The following is an 18,904-nucleotide window of genomic DNA, read 5'->3' as shown; positions in this document are numbered from 1 at the left end:
TGTGTTTCCAGAAAGCACTCGCTGAGTGTGTTCACAAAGTAGCGGCCGTGAAGTTCACGCTGTCGGGGCTCGTCGTGTGGATTGAACGCTGTTGCCAGGTCCTCTCGAATCACTTCGCCTTAAAATGGATCCCCTAAGGTGGTTTTCTTTCACAGTCATTTTAGCTCTGGCAGTGTCGTGCGAGGGCAAGAGCGTGTGACGTATCGGTACTTACAGTAACAGTGAAAGCTGTTTTTACTCCTGCTAAATTTAAAGCACTGCTGTGTTAAAGCCTTTTTTGAGATTTTTAACGAAAAACGGTAATGTCCAAGGAAAATGGCTTTAAATTTGGACCAAAATTCATCACTAGTTTGAAACTTTGTACGGCCATACCTTTGGCTTTTAAAATGGGTTAGTTGGTGCTTAATGCTTAACCTAAGGCTCCAGAGTCTCTCTGGCTTCTTTCAAAAACTCAAAGAGAGAAGAGAAGTTAGCCACCCCTCCCCATCAAAGTCTTATCTTGTCAACACTGAAAGGCATTTTGGACATGTTAAAACAACTCCCCCTCTCTTCCTTTTAAAAGGGGAAAGAATCCTAGAGTGATGCTCCTTGAAGATCAATCTCTATTTTCATGTTAAGGAGAGTTGGGGACAAGTATAGGGGGGGCATGTCTCCTGAGCCCGAAGGGACCCTTTAAAAGACAGTGAGGAGCATGGGTGCCGACAGGGGCCCTATTGAGCATGGTAATGACTTGTACATCTCCATTTTCTGTGCACTTGTGTGACAGCCTGGGTCAGGAAATGCCAGCAAATACAAATTTACAGCTACATAGGCCACTGCAGGAGGGCATAAACATACTAGTGCACCTGCTGGATTAGATGCACACAGCAGCCTATTCTAACAGTAATCCATGTACAGTGCAGCTCCTTGAATAGGCTGGGCTGTATGACCCTAGGATTAGTTGCTGCTGTAAACCATTACTGAATCTAAGTGCTGATGTCAACATTTCCACTAACAACATTGATTAATCTATAGCTCCCTATTTACTTCAGGGGGTCCCCCCCTCCTTCTTTTATTTCGGTCATTCAACCTACAGCAAACACACATTGTGTGTTTAAACAACCCACCACTGACACTCCTTATTCAGTATTGGGAATTAGTGATCAGAGGCATGATTGTAGATCCTTTGCTTTTTAAAACAATAGCATTTCAGGCAACAAGCTTCTTTATTGTGTTAAATGCTGCTCTTCATTTGTATATTTGTTTGTGTAAATTATCATGTATTTTATATTATATTAATTCTATATTATATGATATTCATTATTAATTATACATTTAGAAAGATATAATTTAAGATAGATATGAAAAAAAATGTAGTTTAACTGTAATTGAATGACTTTAAATGATTAGTAGCTAGGTTGGCAAGCTACAGTTTCAAAGTAGCTTCCCGGCGTGGCCTTAACGGAGGGTAAATTAATGCCTGATCTAAGGCAGGGGACAGTAGCGAAGACAAGGCCCTGGTGATGTGTGTATCTCTGACAGAGAGACAGATTGTGCTGTGTATCACCCTAGACTTCATCAGCTGCACTGAACTGATGATATATGCGAGACACTGAAGGTGAAGAGGCCTCTCTCTCTCTCTCTCTCTCTCTCTCTCTCTCTCTCTCTCTCTCTCTCTCTCTCTCTCTCTCTCTCTCTCTCTCTCTCTCTCTCTCTCTCTCTCTCTCTCTCTCTCTCTCTCTCTCTACACCCCCATGAACCGGTCGGCCGTGTGAAGAGAGAAAAAGGCTGCCAGCTACACAGCCTGACTGATTGCTACAGATGCTCTTCCTCAAGTACCGCGAGTTACATCCTCGCCCCAGCAGGTCTTCGGGGACAAACAATAGCACCTGTTCCTCATAAGATGGGGCTCGTTCATGTATCTTTAATGAAGCTTTGGGGCAGATGGCGAGAAATGGCATTATCCCATCCTCTGGTTCTAAGGATCCGATAAGACAAAGGGCAGATAGGAGCCAGACCTACAATGGGCTGAGTTTATGAGGTTTCAGAGCTTCAGAGTTTTCCTTCTCACATCTGCTCCACTTCATTCTTTCACGCTCTTGAAGATCTGACTGCAATACTAATGCTGCCGGCAGCCAGCCGCCTGGCACACTGGCGGAGGGAGGGGTGAAATATCAGAGCAGAGATACACAAATACTGGCAAGCATGTTCATACTGAATATAAGGCGCGGCAGTAGAAATTAATCGACCACTATAGACTATACAGTTTATGATGCGCTAGATTTATATATGAGCCAGACTGTAAGAGATGAATTAAGCACAATGCAATGTGAAGTTCAATTGTTTATGGCTACAGAGTAGAGTAGACATGCACTTGGTGTGTGTGTATTGTCTATAAGCGTTCTTATATCTGGCAAACTCTTTGTTTTATGATATTAGTGTACTGTTTTAAAATTATAATAAATCTTATTTTATTTTTTTTGTCAATCATGTTTTATCTGTTTTATTCATGTGTTTTAATTAATGTATTATTTAATTAATTAATTTGATAAGTTAAATATTTAAAAAATATTTGTAATTTTTGCTGGAAATATAAATATAATTTAAGAATTGTCAAAATAATTTTTATGCTTTAATATAAAAAATTTATATTAATTTTTATTTTTTACTACATACAAGTATGAGAAATTAATATAAAAAGAAATATTATAATATAAATAAAAAATATATTTACATTTCCAGGAAAAAAAATTAAACAACATTAAACACAATATTTAGAAACTTTTATCATGAACTTTACCATTGGTGTGGTTACATTTTTCTTATATAAGCATGCATGGAGGTAAGCATGCTTGTGTCTATGAAAAGACAGAGATGAACAGACATAGAGAGGCAGATAGATGCAGTGACTGAATGAGAGAGACTGACACATATAATAAGCGAGCTTCAATGCAGAATGCGATATGCAATTTTTCAAAATCCATCTGTCTAAGTGTAGGCACTTAATTCCATTCTCTATTAGCAGTCAAAGCAAATTGCCAGCGATCGTCTTTAAATCTTTATCTGCATTGTCTGCTCAGCTCCACCGGTCTATGTTAATTGACAGGCTTGAAAGCTAACCTTCACTATTAGTCCCCACTTTAAGGATGCTTATTTGATTTGCCACTCACAGATGTGGCGTGTGTAAATTAAACTTTAATGTAAAGGCCTCATTACTGTAAATCACAACCTCTCAAACTGAGGGCAATTTATCTGTTTGTACCTTTCCTTTTGCTTTCCCTTGCTGTTTGCACCTTTTGAAACGGCATTAGGGAGTGTCTATTTGATTAGCATTGTTAGTCAGTTTGTTAGTTTCAAATGATGCCTAATTCTAGGTTGTTTTGAATTATTTATATTTGAATGTAATAAGACATTGATGATATAATTTAGGAACAGATGGGATAAGGCGAAGTAGACCAGGTGTTTCTGTCATTATGTGTGTGGGTCTCAGTGCAGGACTATGCAAAATGACATGTTGAGGAACAGTTGTGTTTTGGTTCCACTTTACAAGCAGCTGTTGAATGTAATACTGTGGCTATAAACTAAGATTTGTCTTGCAAGGGTAATGCGAATAAGGGTAATGGCAATTATGTATGTGACTGACCCTCTGAAGGAGAACAATTTACATGGTCAGGGCCTTTTCTAAGGCACTTAAATGTATCTTAGATATTATAAGACGGCAGTTGGTGACATCTCGGACACAATTTATCTTTTCTGTCTAATGGCTCCTTTCAATCCCCTTACATTTAAATTCACCACTCTTGCAAGCAAACCGTTTCCCCAAACACATCTATAAGGTCATGTTAAGGAGCCCTCTGATCTCTTTCATTCAGCAATTTTTGTCACATCTGTAAAATAAAATACTGCAGTTCTTTTCCGTGCATATGGCACGGTCTCAACTCTGTAATGCACTTTTTAAAGTGCAACACTCTATAAACAGAAAAGTGCAGGATTTTTCCTATTTATTTTTGCTTAGGGGAACGCACTTAGTCCAAATCAATGAAGTGGACCTGAACACTTGTTTAGCACCTGGGGAGCAGGCCCTACTGAACTCTAACATTAGGCACTCGTAAGGCAAAAGCGGCATTAAAAAAAATCCGGAGATCGCACAGACCTCAGCGAGAAATGTTGAGCAGAGGTGGTTCCTCAGAGCAGGTTGATTTCATGCCCCAATGCTGCAGCAGTAATTGCGTCCAGACCGGTTTTTATTGCAGGCTGATTTTAAAGAGCGATGAATGGAGAAACATTCTATAATGTGTTTATTTTGGGGGGGGATGACCTTTATTAACCCGTTCTCCGGTTGGGCTCCCCAGAGGCGGGTCGACCCGCCTGCATTAACTCTGAGCTGGCCCACGGTAGCGGCACTGCAGCCTATCACCCACAGGCCGGAAGCAGAGAATGACAGCAAGATTGGGTCCAGCCAACACTCCACAAACATGTGTTTTCAAACTTCGATGGGAAGCCGCTCAGATCCCTAAATACACACAGACTCTCTTTTTCTTTGTCTCTAGTTTAGCGTGTCTGTTTTTACTCTTACACAGAGCTAATGCTATCCTTATGCACACCATTAAGATTCTCTTTATTTTGCAATAAAGCAGGAATGAAGATGAACATGGTTGAGAGCGTTTGAAAGGCACCACACGCGATGCCAGGTGTTAACGTTATACATGAAATATCAGAAATACACAAGCTTTTGGGCTCATTCCATCATTTTCACAGCTGAAAGCAGGTGCTGTAAATTACTGGCCTCCCTTGGGCATTTATCATGTATATAAATGACCTTCCAAGAACAAGAGACAAGAGCCGTATTTCTAAAAGGATACACCTTTTCTGCCAGTCTCATGATTCGATTTTAAAAGCTTATATTTCTGATTATATCTAATAACATATGTAGGTATTACTCAGGTATTAACCTAAACATTGATTGGGCATTTCTGATACAAATAAAAAACAACAGCAACACTGCTGTATGTGTGTGATGCTTTCTTTGAAGCATTAATGTGTGATTAAGTGCAGGTATTCGGTGAGCGTGTGCGGGGTGGACCGGGGTCAGAATATGAGCGGTGCTGTCAGACTGTGTTAGGCTCCTGTGTGATCTCCTCTCTCTCTGTGTTCAGCAGGTCCAGGGTCACATGCCTCCGCTCATGATCCCCATTTTTCCACACGACCAGCGCACTCTGGCAGCAGCCGCGGCAGCCCAGCAGGGCTTCCTCTTCCCCCCAGGCATGTCCTATAAGCCAGGTAAGAGAACGCACTTAAGCTCTCTGATTTTCCTCTCCACATCTTTATTCCTGTTGCTCCTTGCACATTTAGCATAAAAGGTTTGTCTGAATCCTCACAACCAGTTTCCAATACCCACATTTTAAAAATATTTAAATATCAATATTAATACTTTCATATTAAATGCTACAAAGAATAGTGTTACTGTTATACATTAAGTTCCCCCAAATATGAAAGTCATTCCAAACTTGGCTATGACTATCTTCTGTGAAAAACAAAAAAAATTTTTATCCATACAGTGAAAGTTATGTTGATTTGTACCCCAATAACAAAAATACAAATTTTCAAAATACTTTTTTTAATGTTCCACAAGAAAAGGTTTGCAACAACAGTAAATTATGATATAATTTTTGTTTTGGGGTGAATTTTCCTTTTACACATTAAAATGTTTTGAATATATTAGGTTATTTTTTTAAATAATAATTTTAAAAACACTACTGTCTCAGAGCTGTGTTTTTGAGGGAAAACAATAATGTTAACAAGTTCCTTCCAGGCTGTCTTTTATTTCTTTTTTCTGTGGTATGTTTTTCTGCTTCACCATCTTTCACTATACCTCAGGGAAATGTACGTGTCACTTTTGAGCTTTCTTTACCTCCTCATGTCTTTCGGTCTTCTTCAGCACATATTTTATCATTGCTTGATTTCCCTGACCGAATCATAGCATTGTTTTAAAGACCTACACCCCTTTGGATTCAGAGAGCAGAACTTCAAGCCCTTCTTGTCAAGGCAATTAATTCTGAACACTGTGAAGTGTATCACCTCGATGAAGCAGCCTGTTTTGGCAGAGTTTGGCAAGGCATTTCGAGCCTTTAGAACAATGGATGGCATGAATGAGGGCTGGAATACTGTCAGCATAAAATGGTTTCAGCTTCTTTGGCATTAAATTTGCTATTTTACTAATATAGGACACTTTGTGACCCTTTAAATGTTATTATATACATTTATGTTATTGATGTTATGCACATTTAGTCACATCTGCGATCTGTAGATGCTGAAGGACAATAGTTTATACTAAATTAGTGATGTATTACTATCCCTAATCATTCCTGTTTCTTAAAAAAAACAAAAAAAACAGGAAGGTGACACTTAGTCTATTTTGCACATTTTCTATTTTGGAACTGAAGGGCCTCTGGTGAAGCAGCTGTCGTACTTGTCCTGGCATGCTTTTTTTCTCCTTTTGTAAAAAAAAATAAAAAAAATAAAAGACAATTGCTACTTACGCAAGCACTGTAAATTCAAAAACAAATTTGTAAGAAATTGCTACAACACGTAGGCTGACTCACTGCCAGTATCCCTCACCCTCATATCCAGCCATTGTTCTGAGGTTTTGGGATGTGCCAATCTCAGTTTTCTGTAATTTAACAGTTAAAAGCATATCTATGCCGCCCAAGTGATCGGTAGCATTTGGTTAAATGTCCTTATTTTCTTTACCAAAGATTGCTGTTGAAAACAAAAAATACAAATTGCAAAGTAATGCTTTTTCATTGTAGCTGCTAAGTTGGTAGTAGTGAAAATGAACATAAATTAAGACGACAAAAATTTAAATGAGAATTATCAAAGAAAAAAATTCAATGATCAGTGCTGCTCAGTAAAGAAAGCTATCCTTTTGTCTTCAAAGTATGCCTTGAGAAACCACGTTTGTTGTCAGCGCCTCATCAAAAGGCAAATATACAAGAAAAGAGAAAGAGCTAGACCGAGAGATGGATAAGAGGGAGGAAAGCTTCAGAAGTCAGCAGGTGAGAGGTAGATTATTACAGGGTGTGGTAGAGCAGCTAATAAATTAACTAAAAAGGTAAATGATGGAACATAAAGTCAGCTATTTTGGAACTACAAAGGCATGACAGGTTCAACAAAGAGCCTGAGGGCTTTCTTTTTTCCCAGTTTGATTTTTTAATATGTTTGACATGGAAAGTGTTTTAGTACAAATAACAGCAGCTGTAATGGAATCCTTGGCGTGTGTAAAGTACCTGCATTATTCATAATTTGCGAAACAGCGGAGGGGAGAAAGTTTAGGACATAGCTTATTTCCGTTTGTGTGCATGACTCAACTTATTGCCGTGATAATGCGATAGGACTCATTTCTGTTTGGGCTGCCCAGTGTGGGGTCAGTGCAAGCAGCCAAGGCCCAATGCTGATGGCCTTAACCCTGCAGTGAAACAGCAGAGATCCCCTTTCTCACACACTGTGCTCAATGGCTTGGGCTTGGTATAAAGAGAGGACTCAGGTCATTCTTTACTCAAATAGACTTGCGGAGGGTAGTGGTGATCCCCCCCGTGCAGACATGAACACATACGTATTGCTAATCGTGGATGTTCATGGCCTTTGGGATGCAATGAGCCCACGATGCCCCCGCTGGTGGGACTGCTGACAGCCAGTGATTGTACAAAAGAAACCTCGCCTGGAGGGCACATTCTTGTCAAAGAGAACGTGCGTCAGACGTTTAGACATTGAAACACTACATTAGCAATTGATAATCAATTGCTAATGTAGTTTTGAGCATATGTATATTAGGGATGCCACAATTCTCCCTATAATATTGAACCGTTCGGTACGGCCTTCACAGTTCAATATGCGCTTGTGAATTGTGTTTTTATTTTGTTTTGCATTTAATTAATTATTTATATTTTTCTCTGTTTGAAATATTTCTCTCAGTTTATTTCGGCTCTGTTTGATTGTGCCTGTGAGTCTACGCACTGATATGAGCAAATATCTAATCATATGCACTAAAGTTAGGGAGTGTTTAGCCGCATTTTAAAGCCTTGCCGGTTAAACTTTTCACTCACGTTTTACATGCGCTGAGCGCGCGCACTAAAAGCCTCTCAAACACACGTGATTACTGGACTAAGTAGTCTTACTGCGCTAAAACTGTAAAATACACACAAGGTTAACATAAATAAACACAGTCGGTTATGTCTAAAGTCTAAGTAAAATCGCGTGTCTGTATATGAGATGCGAGCAGGTCTTAGCAGCGCAGCCTAGTGATTGTGAACACTTGTCCTTAAAGGGACAGTTCACCTCTAAAATGATGTTAATAAAACAACAAAAGACAAAGAGAAAATCACTCACTGCTCTTGAATAAACTAATAATACAGTAGCTTTTCATCAATGTATATTGTATATTGAAGACTAGGTCGTTTTAATTTTAGCCTACATTTATTAATTCAATTTTATACTTAAATGCTGCTGTACAGTTTTGAGCTACCACTGTAAATCTTTCTATATATATTTATTTTATATTATACAATACACTAGGAATGTGTACAAGTTTTTTTTTTTTTTTAAGTAAAGTTAAGTTTAAGTAATGTTTTTCAAGTCTTTTAACTAAAAAAAACATTCTCCTTAAACTCTTTCTGTTCCTGTCGCCTAAGAATAGAATAGCAAAAAAACTAACCGAAAACCGTGGTTAAAAACCGAGGTATGTATTGAATTGTGGATCAATCAGGGTAGTCCCCCATTCAGAATGCAGCTGTAAAGGTTTTTAGGTGATGAATGGATCATCAGATTTACTAATGAATTGAAGAGCGCAAGCAAATTTTTCAATTCTGAATTTTGTGTAACATTGCTATAGAATAGATAATTGTCAGTCACTGTTCCAAATAGTTTTGTTTTATTTTTTTATATTATGTAATTTTATTTGCCTTTTTATTTTATAGAAGACTGGAGTGTAGAGAGAAAAGTAGGGTTTAGAGACAGAGGAACAGGACGTGGCCAACAGCTTTTAAATGTTCCAAGCATGTTTTTAGTCCACTGTACCACAACTCCGGAAAATATTATTTTTTTAATAGAAAAGAGCCTTCAATATTGGCCAGGAAGAAGGGTCGTGAGCATGTTAGACACTGAGCCCTTTTACAAAACCATTGATTTCAAAGAGAGCCCCACACTGCTTGAAAATTCCGCATGCTTGGCTCTTGGCATCAGGTGGAGTAGAAGTGAAGAGGTTGCAGAAGGAGCACTCCACCAGCCATTCCTTCCCGCTCTCCTCCACCTTTTCATTAGCCTTGCAGCCCTCGCTTCTTATGGAGGACCGGCCCACATCAGCGGTAGTGGTGCCCTGTGTAAGACCCTTGGGTCCTTCTACTTAAAGGGGCCCCTTTCCAAGTTGGCAGTCCAAATTGGCCTCGTTTTGCAGCATGATACCTGGCTGAAACAGAATACACTATGAAGTTCTCTAGCAATGCCTTTATGTGAGAAAGCACTTTAAGCATTATTTAGCAGCCGACCCTTTTTTAAAGAAAAGAAGACAGCATTGTGATCTGAGCTGTGAAGGTTTGCCCTTTCCTGCTTGGTGTCTTTGCAAAGCTTGCTTTGATAAGGTACCTCTCTAATAAAGTGATGCTATCACAGGGGAGTTACATGGTGAAGTGGGTACTCTGGCTTGGGTTTACAGGCCTGAGAAATTTGAGCCAACAGCGTAGTTTTTCACTTTTGGCTCCTCTGGCTGGCACTGTTACATGGTGATACACCCTTAAAAATACAGGTGCCAGGAAGAACCAAAAATGGGTTTTCACAGTGATGCCATAGAAGAACCATTTTTGGTTCCCCAAAGAACTCTTTTGTGAAAAGTTTTTTAAAGAACCCTTTTTTTCTAACCATTTTATAGTCTAAAGAACATTTTTCCTCTACAAAGAACCTTTTGTGCAATGGAAAGTGGATATTAAATATTAAAGTTTCTTCATTGAACCATACACCCTGTCAAAGAACCATTTAAGAACCTTTACTTTTAAGAGTGTAGCTTATGGTCATTGTTGGTCAGTTCTTGTTTAAATCATTGATTTTGTCTTTAGATGAAAATATACTTTAAAGTAAGTCAATATTTCATCATATCGTTAATTTTTAATTTTTAAAAATAATGTTTTAATTTTTTCAATTTTACACTGACTATAGTGTGTTTGTCTTTTGTCAGTGAAAAAAGAAAAGAAAAGTTATTAATCAGCATTTTTCTCAGTTATTTTGTTTTATGAGGCTAATACTGCCTATGGCACAGTAGATCTAAGAGAGCCCACTATTGAGCCCCAAGGTGGGCTGGTAATAAACTCTTGGTCCTTGGCCTTAGCAAGCTTGGAGAAACAACCCTATTGGGCAGTGGCGTCACTGGAGCCTCCCTGGCATCCACTAGCTGGAGACAGGCAGATTTGCCTTTTAAACTAGATTCACTTTCACAGACTGACATCGAGAAAGCTGCCAGCTGATCTCATCTACTTGAGACACTGGCTGCCCACCCAGCCCCCAGACCATTAGCCTTGGCCTAGTGTTCTCGGCTGGCACTTGACCTGCCCATGGCTCACATGACATATAACCACAAGCATAGAGAGAGAGAGAGAGAGAGAGAGAGAGAGAGAGAGAGAGAGAGAGAGAGAGAGAGAGAGAGAACCTTGAACGATAATGACCCACTCTACGACTCTCATTGCACTATTTGAAATCTGTTCAGTTATGTTCTTTATTCACTTCTGCCAAACGATGGGATTGAATTTCCTGGCTACATCACAATGTGCTGTGGTCAGTCAGAGGGAGCGAGGTGTGTGTGTGTGCATGTATGTGTGTGTGTGTGTGTTATGGGGGTGTTTACCCCCATGCCTGTGGCTTGATAGCTCCATATGTTTGTGAGATGAAGTGACAGACAGAAATGGGGGCTAAAAGAGGTCCAGTTCCCCTTCTATGAGCACGCTTTATTCAAACCTCTGCTTTTAGAGCCAGAGACAGCGTTATATACACCAACCACAGTACAACACACATCTCACACACTTAACACACACTTGTAGGCGCACTCATTTCTGTATAAGGTTTCCAGAGCTGTATCTCTAGGGGTTTTGTGTTCGAACCAGTAGTTTTCATCTGGTTAGGGTTTTCTGTTCGCCCTATTGCAGTGGTTCCCAAACTTTTTAGAGTGGCGTACCCCCTCCGGCATTTAACATCCTTCTGCATAGCCCCTCTCTTCCACTTAAACTGCAGTCACATCTTTTCCAAGGATGGTATCTTTCCCCTTCATTTTTTTACCGTTAAAAATACCTTATTAAAATAATGTTTAATTTTTTCCAAAATCAATAGAGAAATATGCTCTGATGGTAAATACGACGTGAAACTTTTAAATATTAAACTAAAACCGGCAGTAGGTGGCTTGATGATTGAGTCATTCATTCATTCATTCATTCATTCATTCATTCATTCATTCATTCATTCATTCATTCATTCAGTAAGCAAGCAAACTGCTTTATTCATTAATAGGTCATTGAAGGACTCACAAGATTCATTCAAAGCCGCAGATTGGTTCACGAAACACCGCTGTGTATTGGTTGGAGATGCAAACCAGTTCTGAGGCTTTTGTTGGAACTATTATCTCATTGCGAAATAGAGCAAACAATACTGACAATACTGTGTTTAAAATGCACATCACTTAATGTTACCCTTTTGTTTGTTGAACTTTTGTATACAATGTTTACATGTTTATATTAATACATGTTTACAATACATGTTTACATTTTTGTGGATATTTGCCAAATCCCCATTTTTACAAAGGTACATTGTCGTGAACAGCAGTAATGTAGCATGATTTGTTAAGGCAGCATACTCTGCACACAACCTCTCATATGCATGTTGCTTGTGTGGATGCAGTAAGTTGTCAATTTTGCCTGTTAGAAATACATGCTCAGTTTTAATGCTAGTTTAAGTACACGTACCCCAGTTTGGAAACCACTTCTCAATTGTATTGCTTGATTCTATTGGATACATTTGATCTCATGAAAAAAATGTCTTACAAGCTGTATTTACATACAATTTTGTCTTGTTAAAACCTGTTGAAGTTGGCGTCAGCACCCTCTCTCTCACACACATACTGTATTGTGCCAGATCACATTGTAAAACACATAATGGCATGTAGAACAATAGTTTGACTAGTCAAGCTTCTCACAGAACATGATATACTTGCGAACAATAAAGTAAAATGGCATAACCTTGTGCACAATGCACACCCAGATGAGAAAGGACTGTGCAAGTGTGGGCAAAGATAAAAAACAGAGAAGGCAAAAAAACCTGAGTGTGAAAGAAAGAGAGACGTTCCAGTGTAAATCCCACTCTGCTCTGGCCAGCTGACTCTTTTGTGAGTGCAGATGTTTGGGCTGAGTGCCGAGGCTGGGTGCAGGCAGGCCCACAGGAACTGTGTTGGCACTTGTCTGGCCTGCCGTTGGGCCGCTCATTGTCTCAACCTGTGCGCATTGTTCACAATCTCCCCCTCCTCCTTTCTCCGACAGGTGATAACTACCCGGTGCAGTTCATTCCATCCACAATGGCAGCTGCTGCCGCGTCAGGACTCAACCCTCTGCAGCTCCAGGTATGTACAGTCACAAAAGAATTTACGGGCAGTGGGCCAAGCCCTCAGCACCGTGTGAGCAAACCAGCTGTATGCTAAATAACAAGCTAGAGCTAAATCACTCACACACCGGTCCACCCCTACAAGCTTAACACCTTCCATCTGCAATATAGCCCGTTTTTACAGCACAGCCATGACTCCTATACATGAGAACCAGGTATTGCGTCAGTGAAGGGCATTTCAGCGGCCCCTCATACCTTAATTGCTTTCTGAGTAACTTTGTGGTATCAAAATGATGGAAGAGCTTCCAAGACCCTCCGGGCTGCTTTGGGAACATTTCTCAGATGCAATCTCCATGTACTTTAATATAGATTCATATCTTCATTCAAGTTTATCTCATCATGTTTGTCATTTTAATTGTTTCTTTTAATCCTGCTTTGCAGCTTAATTTTTGCTTTGTGTACTTTGTTATACACTTAACAAGTTTTTTAAGCTGATAGAAAGAGGTGTTTTTTTTACAGCAGCTAATGTCATTAGTCCTTCCTGTTTACTCATAGAGATTATTTGTTAAACTTGTGCTTTTAAACTTCTTAAATGCACTAAGTTCCTTTAAGTTCTTTGAACAAAGACTGAAGCAAATGAATGGAGGTAGAAGGTGATGCAGCTCGCAGCCCTGTAGATGATTCATTTATTCATTTCCCCCCCACACTTTTTTATTCATAGATAGTTGTTGTTTTGTCAACAAGAGTGGTAAGCGGTTAATAGCAATTAGACATTAAGCTCTCTGATAGCTAGGAATGTTGCAAAACAAAGCTGGGAACGGAGGGAGGAGGACTTGCGAGGAGGAGAAGATAGGAGAGCGTTTTGTACCTTTTCTTCTTGCTGATACATGTGCACAATTTGTCCTTCGGAGCTTATCGCTCTCAGCATTAATGAGCCTTGGCAAGTTGGAACAATGCTTGCAGCTGGAGATAGAAAAGCCTTTGCTATAGCATGCGACTTTGGGGAGAACAATCATCTGTGTTGAAGGTGTGGAATGCGTCTATTCATGTTAAAGTGTATGTAAAAATGTGCGTGCGCTTGTATGAGTGAGCTAAACGGGGAGGGAGCCCGTGAGCAAAGACTGATTGAAAAATAATTTCAATCCGTACGTGTAAGCGTGTCTTCCCTCCTCCCTTAGGAGTAAGCTGCGATGGTGTAACCAGGGCCCGTTCCGTCTATTTATAGCTTTCCTGATGGGTCAGCTCGAGTCTGGGATAGTCATATATCAGGAGGCACTGAGACCCCATAGCCATTCATTGTGATAATACATTTAACCCTGGGAATGGCTGAGAGTCCATGACTTCGCTGACCTTTAGAAAATACAGTAAACACAAATGAGTTGCATTCCCATTAATTGAAGTTTGTCTGTCAGCCGCAGATTTAGCCGAGCAGATTGGTATTTACTCTCGGTACCCTTCACTCTAAGAAAGCCCGGCTAGTCAAACATACCCTTTCCGCCGTAACTGAGCAGCTATCATCATGCAGAAGATGATTAAAAAGGCTCTGGATGGAGATAGGGAGATGAATCTAATTCTGAGTGCAACAATAATGCCATTAGTGCTCACATTGCACCCGTCTTGCAGAGAAGTTGAAGTTCACTTTGAAGACAAAAGGACAGGCAAAACATTCTTTTGAAAGAAAGGGACAACATGCAAATGCAGATGAGTTTGTAATTTAGTGGGGAAGGGTGATTTGGATTGATTTGTTTGAGCAGTTAGCACACGCTAGCATGTGGTTGCGGATGCTTTTGTCTCTCTTCCTTTTTTGAGCAGAAATAACAAGCTTTGAATTCCTGTCTTAAATCAAAGGAAGCAAATCTTTTAAAATATGTCAGATAAATGAGGGCCAGCGCTAGGTCAGTGTTAATGAGAGGTATGTATGGATTTGTCTGCTGTGTCTGGGTGATTATCTGTAATGGCAGTATCACTGAGCTCTCGCCGCTTATGCATCACTGATCCGCTCGGTGGGAGTGACCTCACCTATGAGATCCCCACTTCCTGTGCCAGTGGACCCACCCACCCTGTGCCACTGGCTGGGTGCATCTGTCTAATTAGAATATCTTCACTTGTCAGCAATTCTGGCAAGGTATCATTTTCCCTAATTTGCTCGGTTTAGACTGGGGAAATATATGAACCTTAAAAAATGCTCTGATTGGAAAGGAATTAATTCCCACAATGCTGTGCTCGGTCATGCAGGAAGGGGGACGGCCGCTCTGCCACTCTTAATGTTGTCGATGCTACCGCTCGCAATTTTACCGTGTCATAACAGTAAGTGGGCTGGCTGTGAAATCTCTTTCTCTCTCTTTCTCTCTGTCTTGTCTCTTCCCCGTCACCCTAGCCCGTCCGCAGGCTAACAAAAGGCCTCAGGTCCCGGGGAGTGGAAATGAAAGCGACCAGGCGATCTGAGAGCGTAATTTGCTTGTCAATACATTTCCCTCGACTGGCGGCACACACGTACATGCGCCCGCTTGTCACCCCGTGTCCCAACGCGGCGAGTAATTTCGTTCAATGCGTTCCTGACAGATTGGCCCTTGTCTGCAAGTCACCAGAGAAAAGCTGCTCAAACTATTCCCCAGACCGCATGCCTCTCTTCATTAAGACCCTCTCAGGGTTCAGGATGAGCTGGGCACGGCCTCCAAACAATGGCTCCATCCCCCGGCGTTGCCTCCCTATTAGAAGTGACACCTCTCACCTCCAGGCGGAAATTGTTTTTGGATTGTAGCCGTATGGCCCGACAGTCTAAAAGGAATTATCCTAATTCTACAAAAGAATTCGATTTTATTTTTGGTCTATTTGAATTGCCATTTAATTTGCTAGCCTACAAGATCACCTTACATCAATTGCTTAGAGGAAAACACTTTCCTTAAAGCCATTCTCTCCTTGATATATTGTTTTGCCACAAGTTCTATACAAATCTCAAGTCAACTTGTGAGAGGCCTGTTTTTTATCATTGGAAGCAGTCTTTTGGGGTTTAAACAGTCCTAAAATAAAACATCATGGGATAAAGCAGAACATCTGGGTTTCCCCGTGGCAAATAATAGAGGGAGCAAACACAAATAGGACATGCTGGCCTCTCTGTTACTCTGGCTTTTACCCTCTCTTCTGTACTCTCTGCTCTGTTCTGTACTGTTTTTTAATTTAAAGAGCATATTTCAAAATATGATATACATTCTATTCTGGAGTCAGAACATGAGGGTTAAATCTGTGCAGCTTTTCTTAAGCCAAAGGTGCTTTATTCCATGCTATAATTACTGCTTTAAACACATTTAAAGCCTGTACTTGAGAGTCAGGGAAACTTCTCTGAAACTTCTGTTGGGGTTGAGAAAACGAGGGAAGAGAGGAAATGCTGTGTTATCTTTTGTTTGGATGCTCATGTCTCTGCATTCCGGATGTGTGGAGGGAGCAGGGCTTTCTGCCACGGCTAACAAGTGGAGCACTTTTGACTATGAGCTGCAGAAATGAGAGCGAACAGCTGCTGGTGTGATTGAGGAGGAGAGGAGAGAAAGAAGGAGAGGGGAGAGGAGTGGCGCGTGCTGTGCGAGACAGACTCCGGAGAGATAGCCAGAAGACGAGAGGCGGTATGAGCACAGGGTAGAGGCACTAATGGGAGGGATAGGTGGACATCTGGATGGACAGAATTATAAAACAGAGATGCAAGTAAACAGATAGCGAGAGATGCAAACCATGTAGCTTAAGATGACCACCTGGGTTGATTCCAGCGCAGGGTTATTAGCGTGGGCTTGTATAGCAGAAATGCGCAGGACACATCTTACCTTTTAAGTTAGTGAAGCTATGTAAGGAAAGGGAAGGAAAAAAACGAGGCGGATGGGTTGAGATGGGGGAAGGGAGAAATGAACGAGAGAGCAGGCTGCGCGCCAGCAGATGGGACAGATGTCTGGCCATACTGGAAAGCATTGGCGCAGCACACTAGCGCACCCCTGCTTCCCTTTCTGACATCTGGGCCAGCCTGGGTCAGCCCGCCTGCCTTGGGCAATGAGCCTGGACAAGCCTTGTGGCAAACGGGCATGGGCGCCCCAACGCTACTGAAATGGCAGAGTCGACCATGCGGCAGTAACAGTCCTCTCTCCATGCTACCGCTCAGCTGTGGCCATAGAGAGAGCCGAGGAGAACACACAGACACAAGAGTCTTAGTGTATGTAATTTAGTGTGTATAGTGTGCGTATGTTTTGACGTATGATAATGTATCAGTGGGGTTTTTTGGCCTTGTGGATACGTTTCAGTGAGCTCAGACTGGGGCCTGTGCGGATAAGTTGGAGAGACAGTCATGCACCATTATAGCTAGAAGCACTAAAATTGGCTAAATCTGCCACTGTATTTCACAGCATCTGCCAGAGAGCAGTCGCCCCTCTCTTTAAGAATAAACAAGAGACTCAAGTTGTTGTTTTTTTCCTTGCATGATTGCCTATTTGCCCATCATATGCACTGAAATCTAGTGTTTCATGAGCCATTTCGGTTCACAGTCTCAATCTGTTAGATCACAAGGACAAAAATTCTGAACATTTGCACACTGAAAACTGTGAAGGTAAAATGCATTACTGTTTAAAAGTTAGGGTTCAGAAAGTGTTTTTTTATTATTTATTTTTTAAATTAATTAATGCTTGAAATGTTAATGTTGTCAATATTCAGAGTTGCTATCACAGGAATAAATTACATTTTAAATATATTAAAATAGAAAAGAGTTATTTTTAATTGTAAAAATATTTTTCTAGTATTTTGGATCAAGTAATACAGCCCTGGTGAGCATAAGGGAATTCTTTCAAAAACATTTTAAAAAATCTCACCAACTTCACATTTTTAAATGGTAGTGTGCATTATTTTAGTCAGTAATCTTTAGAATAAGGTCAAGTCTTTGCTTACAACTAGCTTTGAGCATAAGCGACAGACTATTATATACAATTATTATTATTATTTTATACTTTTTTTAGGGTAATAGAGTATAGAAAAGAACATTTGGGTGAGAGAGGGAGAATGGAATTGCAGACCAGACTCAAATCTTTACAGTATATGTGTGCACAGCTCATTGCACCACAGCTCTGATTATAATATCAAGTTTTTACATTGTAAAACAGTGTCTTTGAATGCTATTTGACTAAAAATAAAAATGTAACCTTTCTTAACCATGCCTTTTCCATTTATAAACAGTTTACCCTGAGCGTTTACATACCTCTACACAGAGGTGGAGCACTGAATTGGCTCTCCGAGACACTTGAAAGCAAAGTATCCCTGAGTGCTGATGCGTCCAGCAGTGTGGTCTGAAAGTGTCGGTTAATCTGGATGATCTGCAAATACTGTTGTTGCAGGCAGAAATTGTGGGCCCTCTCATTTAACCTCCTTTTTCTCCAGAGGGGTTGCTTTTAATTATCAGAGGCTAACCGCCTGACCTTGGGCCGGACTCCACTCATTTGGAATCCACGGACTGTGAGATGTGCTTGGCTCATATGTGCAGGAGAGGGAGGCAGGAGATATTAGTCGGGCTGCGTGTGTGTGTGTCGGTTGAAGTGTAAGGACCACAGGCGAGCGAATTGAAAAGCCCCATTTCCCGAGCCCCTCTCTCTCTCTCTCTCTAACTAAGCTGTATAGCAGTGAGTCATTTAATGCTCAAGTGGACAAAGGTATTACCTGAGTCACTGGGGTGGATCAGGCCTTTTCTCTGCAGGCCTTTCTGAAACCACATGCTGAGAGCAGCTCAACATCTCTGCCTCTCTTTTTCTTTAGCACTCTTTAGGCCTCTCTCATTCTCTCTGGTCCCACTAGTGTTCTGTCCCCATCGGCTCCCATTTCCTCAGAGCCAGCAGCTTCACTACACACTGTAATAGCTCTCCACTGTGTCAGATTGCTGCTTATACACCACTTTGTATGTCTGTTGGTGTTAGTGCACGCATGTGTGTTTTGTGTGTGTGTTTTGAGGTAGCGGTTGATGCAGTGCTTATCTTTTGTTCCTCTTTTAAAGTATCAAAGCCAATAACCAAATGGAGGGAAGTTTGGGAAGTGTCAAATAAACGTCTCACAATAGGTTATATAAAAAATGCATTTCATTATATTATTCACAGTATTGTACAAAAATATTAAAAACGTGTTTTAAGTGTTCCAGTAAAAAGTATAGTATAAAGAGTCCTATAACAGATGGTACAGGCCAAATGCACATTAAATATTAATTAAAAATTGTTATATTATAAATCAGAATGTGTAAAATATTCCTGAGAAGATCAGACTCATGAAAATTCTTGTCAATGTTATATTT

General features: G+C 40.5%; 1 protein-coding gene across 15 annotated transcripts in view; it reads left to right on the top strand.

Annotated features, from left to right (window-relative positions):
* sox6 (SRY-box transcription factor 6) overlaps nt 1–18,904 on the top strand; it is a 155,001-nt gene that overhangs the window by 104,586 nt on the left and 31,511 nt on the right. For 13 of the 15 annotated variants that reach the window (XM_067442909.1, XM_067442917.1, XM_067442916.1 and 10 more), the window contains 2 exons: nt 5,136–5,259; nt 12,543–12,622. In XM_067442909.1, the coding sequence (XP_067299010.1) occupies nt 5,136–5,259; nt 12,543–12,622 (204 nt within the window). The remainder of the gene's footprint in view (nt 1–5,135; nt 5,260–12,542; nt 12,623–18,904) is intronic. The other 2 variants (XM_067442905.1, XM_067442915.1) reach the window with 1 other exon arrangement.

The sequence above is a fragment of the Pseudorasbora parva genome, chromosome 1 (genome assembly GCF_024679245.1).
Source record: "Pseudorasbora parva isolate DD20220531a chromosome 1, ASM2467924v1, whole genome shotgun sequence".
Taxonomy (NCBI): Eukaryota; Metazoa; Chordata; class Actinopteri; order Cypriniformes; family Gobionidae; genus Pseudorasbora; species Pseudorasbora parva.
Note: the sequence above shows the minus strand (reverse complement) of the source record. Positions and strands in the feature narration are given on the sequence as shown.